This window comes from Vombatus ursinus, unplaced genomic scaffold (genome assembly GCF_900497805.2).
Source record: "Vombatus ursinus unplaced genomic scaffold, bare-nosed wombat genome assembly UNPS02012082.1, whole genome shotgun sequence".
NCBI classification, from domain to species: domain Eukaryota; kingdom Metazoa; phylum Chordata; class Mammalia; order Diprotodontia; family Vombatidae; genus Vombatus; species Vombatus ursinus.
The window spans coordinates 3318989-3327097 of record NW_020951860.1 but is presented as its reverse complement, the minus strand read 5'-3'; the positions used below and the strand labels follow the sequence as shown (position 1 = coordinate 3327097).

General features: G+C 46.0%; 1 protein-coding gene across 1 annotated transcript; it reads left to right on the top strand.

The window, feature by feature from the left end:
• The first annotated feature begins 3042 nt into the window (after positions 1–3042).
• Positions 3043–4800, top strand: TMEM121B (transmembrane protein 121B). The gene has a single exon (XM_027857290.1). The coding sequence runs from the start codon at positions 3043–3045 to the stop codon at positions 4798–4800; it is 1758 nt and encodes a 585-aa protein (XP_027713091.1).
• Positions 4801–8109: the final 3309 nt, after the last annotated feature.

Sequence of the window (8109 nt, the reverse complement as noted above, 5' to 3'; positions counted from 1 at the left end):
CATGTCTCTGTGCTAGTGTTTTTATGTTTCTTAAAATCCTCATCTATTTCCCAGTGGTTGGTAGTAAAATCCAATGATAAAATTGCTTCTCTTTCTCTCCATTGATCTTCACCCAAATACTTTCCACAATGCTTCTATCATCTGGATCCTAGATTTCTTCATATGAGATACCTTCTTAATAAGTAATGTTCCCCTCCTTCTCCTACCTTCTCTTAAATTCGGCATACTCATCCACAGTCATATTCGTGTCATGCATTTCATCTCTCCATATCTTAGTATCCCTGAGCTTAGCATCCAATTTTTCTTCCTTGCATTAGGACCCTTAGTACCTCTTGCCTGAATTTTGGTCATTTATTTATAGCCATGGTTCTTACTATTGGCTCCTTTCTTGAATTTTGTCTCTTATGGACTTCTGGACCCCTCCACTACTATTCTTCTTCATTCATTATTATTACTGTCTGTAGTATCTAGCTTGAAGGCTTTCCCCCTTCCCTTTTATTTTAAAGCCTTTTTGATTAGACTTGCTAAACTCCAGGAAAATACACACTCCACCCCTGGCCAGGAGTCTACCATCTCTCTTTTTAGCAGTGGTCCAGATATCCAAATGTCATTCTCAGACATAGTCTTTTCTTTCCCAAGTCAATTTTCTCTTCTGAAAACATTGCTTTTAATAGGCAGCAGCAAGGAAAACAAAATTTGTATCCCTATAGTCTTCAGTTTCTTTCTCAAGACTTCATAATCTTTGGCAGTTGTTTCTAGTTCCTTCTGGCGGTGTCATTTCTTTCCACGTGAATCACGAGATTTTTATGTCTGGGAAGGTTCTCTGGTACTCCTTGGATAAATGCTCTGTGAAAACAATAGATCTCTCCATTGTTGTCAGCTCATCTAATAGCTGCTTCAGTACCAGTGAACAGGAAGTTACCAACCTCCATTTCTCTTTTGCCTCTGACACTTGTTGGAAGCCACTTGGCTTCCATGAATCTACCATTTTTTTTGGAGGACAAAAATAGATATTTCCTCTTCAAAGCATCAAATTCCCCTCTCCTCGAAGAGCTCCAAATTTGTTTGTAATTTTCTAGTGTACTCTCATCTTTTTCCTTCCTTTTCTCCTTCAGTGACATTCTTCAACTTAGTGATAAGGGTCATTTCCCTTCCATCACTTCTTTCCCCCATTGAAAACCCCTCCCTTTTTTTTTAAAGTAACATTTCATTGTCCTTGATAATCTGGAAATGTGTTGCTTATATTTTTTTCACCTCTTCTAAGAGGGAAACCCGCCTACTCTTGGAACATAGATCGCAGTCTTTTGGCCATGGCTACTTACAAATATCATACACAATGTAAAATAATACAAAATTTTCTACTTTCCAAACGTTTGAGATTTTTTGGGATTTGCGTTTATTCCTCCCCTCCTAAACACCTTTGTTAAGACCTTTACAACCTTTAAGTACCTCATAATAACTTGACCACACCCAACTTCTTTTCCTTTGTGCCAGTCACATATTACTACATACTGCTATAGTACTATGTACTACTTCCCTTCCCTCTTATTTGTTCCAACAACTTGTTTTACATACCAGGTCATTTATTTATTTGTTAGTTTGTTTATTTTACCAATTTGTTTTATTTGCCTTATTTGGCCAACTAGCTACTCTTTTTCTTTGGTGCCTTCTCTTCAGGTCATTTCTCCTTACCCTTGTTCCTTCTCCTGCAATTTTCTCCAGCAGAAGGAAGAAGTAGAATCTGGACCTAGAGGTTTCTGCCCTCCGATATTTCCTCAATTTCTTCCAAATTTCTCAAAAAGTTTCCTCTCTGAATTTAAGATCTGGCCTTTACAAGTCTAAATTCCTCTAAGTCTTCTTCATACTTTCTTATTCAGTTCAAGGCCTTCTTTCTTCTCTGGTTCCTTCTACAAACTTCTCCCACAAAAGTGTAGAAGTTGAAAGATCTCGTGGTTAATATTCTCACTCTTTTCAAATTATTGCACCTACCACACAGTGTAAGCTCCTTTTGCACATTTTACACATTTGTGTATCCCCACAGCTTACTTAGCACAGTGCCTTGAAAGAATTCGCTGTCGTGAAATGAATAGAATTCTTTCCTCTCCTTTCTGTATATTCTCCTGTTCACCCATCCAGAGGCCTGACCTGAGTTCATAGTGCTTTGTTCATCTGGTGGGGGATGCAGGGTAGACTGTAAGTACTAGAGAAGCTTTTAGCCCCTCAAACTTCATGTTGGGGAAGAGGAAAGAGTCACTTTTCTGGCCTTACTTTTGCCTCTTAGAGGCAGCTAGATAGTAAAATGGATAGAGTGCTGGCTGGGAAATTAGGAAGATCTGAGTTCAAATCCAGCCTCAGACACAGCCGTATGTCTAGGTGAGTCACTTAACTTCTCACTGCCTCAGTTTCCTCAATTGTAAAATAGGGATCATAGAATCTGCCTCATACTGTTGTGAGGAAAGGATGAGATAATGTTTGTAAAACAAGTAGTACATAATAGGTACCTTAAAAATGCTTGTTCCCTTCTCTTCCTCCTTTCCAATAGAGGGATTCAGCAGGTTTGCTAAGGACCTTGGGTCTCTATGCTAGCTGCTCCAGTTCCTATCCTCAATGTCGTATTTCAGCCTTTTTCTTTCCCAAGATAAATCCAGCAAACCAAGTTTATGATTCTCTTTCTTCTCTGTTATTTTCCTTCCTCACTGAATCCAGTCCTGGTTTCCTTGCCGCCTATCTTTCTTCTTCCCTTCCTCCTCTTCTCCCTCCCTTCCAGGGCTCTCTCTTTGCAAACACCCCCTCCACCGTCACCCCCGCCCATCACCGTCTGTCTCCTCAGTTCCCACTCTCTCCCACTCTCTGGCTCAGCTTGCCAGTCCGGCAGCTCTAGTTTGGATCTTTTAGCCACCTGGTCCAGTTGCAAGACCTAGCAGCTGAGTCGGAGGAAGCCGAGAAGATCACCAGAGCTTCCCACCGCCGCCTCGCCGCCCCCAGGGGTTGGCGGGGAAGGAGCAGCTGGGGAGCCCCCCAGAAGCACTTCTTCAGAAGACAATGCACTCAGCGCTCCGAAACCACAGTCCAGTCTCCTCGTCCTCCGGCTCCTTTCCGCCGCCCCCCACCGCCTCCCAGCTGCAGCCTTTCTTTATTCGCGGGGGCTCCTACCGCAGCTGCCGGAGGGGCTCTAAGGATAGCAGCACCAGCACCAGTAGCAGCACCAGCAGGGGAGGAGGAAGGAGACGAGGCAGGGGAGGCGGCAGCTTCGGCGGCTCCTCAAGCAGCAGCACGGGAGTGGAGCGGGAAGACGAAGACGAAGAGAGCATCAGTATTAGCAAACCCCTGGTGCCCGCCACAGTTTCTGGCCCCCTGGAGCCCCCTGCCCCGGGAGGCGCTCAGCTGATCGATCACACCGCCTCTTTCTCCTGCTCTTCCTCAAAGTCCACATCCACCTCCTCTTGTAGCATGACTGCAGTGGATTTTGCTGGTGTGGGTGGAACGGGACCCATTGGAGGGCCAGGGGGCCGTTCATCCGGGGGGCCCAGTGGGCCCAGCGGTGGCAGCGGCACCTCTTGCTGCTCCTGCTGCTGCTGTTGCTGCGGCCACTCATCCAGGGGTCGGCGAGGCTGTTGTGCCCCTACTTCTGAGTGCAAGTGGGGTTACCAGGCGCTGTCCGTGGTGCTGTTGCTGGCTCAAGGTGGGCTGCTAGACTTGTATCTCATCACTGTCACCGATCTGTACTGGTGCTCCTGGATCGCCACAGATCTGGTGGTCGTGGTTGGCTGGGCCATTTTTTTTGCTAAGAACAGCCGTGGCCGTAGAGGAGGAAGTGCCGCCAGCTTGCACAACCACTACCAGCACCACCACCACTCAGCACCCCCACCTCTCCACCTGCCTGCTTCATCGGGCGCAGCTGTGGGAGCTGGGGCTGGAGGCAAAGTCCGGGGCCGCGGTGGTGGGGGCGGTCTGGGAGATGGTTTGGACTCTGTCGGGTCCGGGGGAGAATTCGCTTTTGCCTACTTGGCCTGGCTGATCTACTCCATTGCCTTCACGCCCAAGGTGATTTTGATACTTGGCACGTCCATCCTGGACCTCATCGAACTACGAGCGCCATTCGGTACCACGGGCTTTCGTCTCACTATGGCGCTGTCTGCGCCCCTGCTCTACGGTTTGGTACGAGCTATTAGTGAGGCAGGAGCCCCTCTCGGATCGGCAGGACCCCTGCTCCTGCAGCCCCAGCAGCACCGAGCCGCTGGCTGCTTCCTGGGCACTTGTCTAGACTTACTGGACAGTTTCACCCTGGTGGAGTTGATGCTAGAAGGCCGGGTACCTCTGCCTTCCCACCTTCGTTACCTGCTCATCTCTGTCTATTTCCTGACCCTCACTTCTCCAGTGCTCTGGCTCTATGAACTCAACACCGCCACCCCCACCAGTGCCCCTTCCTGGGGGTCTGGGGCTGGAGGGTGTAGCAGGCTCCTGAGATTGCTGGCTGGCTGTTTGGTGGACGTGCCTTTGCTGGCCTTGCGCTGCCTTTTGGTGGTGAGCTACCAGCAGCCGCTCTCAGTCTTCATGCTCAAGAACCTCTTTTTCCTTGGTTGCCGGGGATTGGAAGCCCTGGAGGGCTGTTGGGGCCAAGGGAGTCTGAGTTCCCCTAACAGGATCCGAGGAGGTTACGGAGCCCCTCCCCCAGCTCCGCCCCCATCGCCACCGCCGCCCACCCCTCAGGGAGGTTCTCAGTTGGGCCACTGCATCCCAGAGAATGACACGGGACCCCATGGCTATGTCAATACCCTGGTGGTCTCCTCCCAGAACTAAGGAAGGAGAAGAATGTTCTCTTTTATCTCCCTCATACCTTGACTTATCATACTTTCTACTTCCCATCCATATTCCCATTTGTTCTTTCTACTTTTCCTTCATCTAGATCTGGTTCAGGTCATTCTTAGGAATGGAGAACTGCTATACAAGGAAGGCCATGGAAGTTGACCTTCCAACTACCATTTTATTGTTCTCCTGTAAGAGACTTGCTTCCTGGAGTGAGGCACAGTAGATGGTGAAGAAAGTGGGTCCTTTTAATCTATTGCAAATTCATCTTTTCTTTTCCAGACTCAAGTCTCTAAAGGAACAGCTAACAAGCTGAAGATCTGCTTCCCACTCTTGCTCCTCATCTCCCCCATCCCCACCAATAGACCTGATTTCCCACACAAACCATGTACATGTACAGTCATTATTGGGGAAGGTGGAACAGAGGGGAAATAATAGTAGAGGAAACTGAGCCTTGGCCAACTCTGTCCCTGGTCTTGATCGCAGAATTACCAGTCCTCCCTGTATGAGGCCTTCCATGCTATGGTTGGTGATAACCTATGCCCATGCTGTGGTTGGACCCAACCACTTTGTTCTCTTCTCTTTTTCTGATGAACTTTTTGCAAATAGAGACAGAGGTGTGTAGTACAAAGAGCACTGGCCTTGGAGTCAGATAACCAGAGTTTGAATCTTGGCACTGCCATTTGCTATCTTGGGCAAGCTACTTAACCTTTCAGGCCTGTTTTCTCACTTGTAAAGTGAAAGGTTGGGCTAGATGATCTCAAAAATCCCTTCCAGCTCTTGATTTTTATAAGTGATGGCTGTAGTACATGTTAGTGAATGAATGTGTGTATGTGTATGTGTGTGTGCTATTTGTCACTTACCAGGTGACCCTTATCAGTTGGTAAGAGACAAGAAAGAATGAGCTTTGCTCACTCCCCCCCCCACCTCAACTTCCCACTCTTACTTGAACATGACTGAGTAGAAAACACTGGATCTAGAGTCAGATGAGCTGGGTTAAAAGCCTGGCTTTGTTAATTTCTACTGTTGTGACCTTAGGCAAATCACTTTGCCTCTCCAGGCCTCAGTTTCCTAATATATACATGAAGATTGGTAATGCAGTGGAAAGAATGCTAGCTTTGTAAGCGAAGGACCTGGGTTCAACTCCCAGTTCTGCTATTTACTACCTGTGTGATCTTGGGCAAGTCACTTAAACTTTCTGAGCCTCAGTTTCCTCATCTGTAAAATGAGGGGGTTGTACTAGATGGCCTTTAAGTCACCTTCCAGCTCTAAATGTATGATTATATGATCCCTAAATTCCCTTCCAGTTCTAGATCCTATGGTTTAATGAACTCATGGCTATGCATCCCTGAGTGAGCTGAGCACCTGGGAGCTATCTAGCTGTTTTCAGGCAGGGTAAATGTTTCCTTCTTTCCCTTCCCAGTCCTGCTCTCCTCTCCAGCTCTGGGTGTGGTTTTTTACATTTCAAGGACCAAACCACCCTTTCTTGGGTGAGTAAGAATTACTACCTCTGTGTTTTGAACCTTCCTTGCATTGTGATTGTAAGCACTGATATTGCTTACAAACACACAAATAAAAAGGAGAAAGTTGAATTTAATTTTGTCTCTAGATCCTGCTGACTTGGTGCCAGTGATAACAGGATCTGTGGAATATTAGCCACTAGTCCCACTATTCCCCTCTGCCACCAGAACTCTTCTTTTCCCTGTGGCATGTATGTGTTTATACCAGGTTGTGGCTTAGAATGGATTGTCTTGAGTTCTTGGGGTGTGTGTGTGTGTGTGTGTGTGTGTGTGTGTGTGTGTGTAGATATTTGAAGTAGAATTGGTTTTCCTAAGGGGAGGAGTATGGGAGACTGCCCTCTTGCCAGTGCCCCTTCCAGGAGTTTTTGGTGGATCAGAAAGGGTTGTGTTGCTTGGGTCAAGAATGGAGTGAGTTCAATAGGATAGGGTTGAGAGATGAGAGTGGATACGTTGGGGTAAGGGTGGGTAACAATGTTGTCAATATTTCTCTGGGCCACCTTTTTTTTATTTTCTACCTGTGATGATTGATGAAGAATGGGGCTTGTTACAACTAGGGCTTACCTGGATTGGTGAGGTTTATGGACTTGTTGAATCTGATATTTTGAGGGGTTTTGTTGTTGTTGTTTTGGTGGGTGGGGGGTAAGAGGTTGTAGGGAACAAGGTGAGGGAAAGCCTCTCTTTCCCTCAACTGCTAGCTGTCAATGAAATGGAATAGGAAAGAGGAAAGAGAGCATTATAGGAACTCTCTTTTCCCTTCCCCTTCTTGACTTATTATGGACAGACTCACTAAAGCCCCCATCCTAAAATTCTTTAGAAAGGTGATTTAGTATAAGAAAGTACCTAGGATGGGTGGACATGGGTAACAGGCATAGGAAACCTAATATGCATTCACAAAAGATACTTCTGAAGTTTTGAGTAGAAGCACAAAGTATATTGCTGTTAGGGGCTTATAATGACTACTACCTATTAGGCTTTTCCTAGACTCTTCCTTTCTATCCCTTCTCATGTGGAGGGGAAAGCAGGAGCCAAGTAATCTATCACTAACTCAAAGAAATGGTGCCAGTGGGCCTGGTTTTGCAGGAAGCCTCCACTAAAACATTCTCAAAACAAAAGGATATATGTGTGTATATATATGTATATATGTACATATATACAAACACACACATATATGCACAAAGTTTCTAATCCCCTTGGAATTTGATAAAGAGTAGATGAGAAGGATATGGCAGAGGGAGTCTGAAAGGGTGATAGTTCTGTCATTCTCTTCCTACTTGCTCTCCCTGCCCTCCCTATCACTGACTCTACTATAAGGCTATTGAATTTTAGAACCAAGTATTATTTTCTTCTTTTGCATTTCTAACTCCTTGAAATCCCATTTGCTAAAGGGCTGGGGACCTTGGTCCCAGAATTACCATAGAAAGCACAATATGCATTCCTCAATTCTCCTTCATCTCTTCACACCTATCTCCTGCTTTTCCAGAAGAAAACAGTTCTCTGATACATAAAGTAACTGTGAACGGACAACTGCAATGGAGCCATGGTCAGCTTTGCAACTGGTATCTATTCCTATCCTTTTTCTATCATTTGGACAATCTTGGTGCTGTGAGTGATTGTGACTATAAAACCTTGGAATACTATTGGCTTTTCTGATGTGATGCTAGAATGGATGTGAAGGAGCTGCCACCTCCCTGGACATGGGTAAAGGATATTTATACCCAAGAAAACTTCAACCAAAGACAGAGCATCCTGTGTCCAAGCAAATAGCCATCTTTTCTCAATTGCA

Excerpts from the sequence above, each read along its gene's own strand:
- TMEM121B (XM_027857290.1), top strand. The coding sequence starts at position 3,043 with ATGCACTCAGCGCTCCGAAACCACAGTCCAGTCTCCTCGTCCTCCGGC.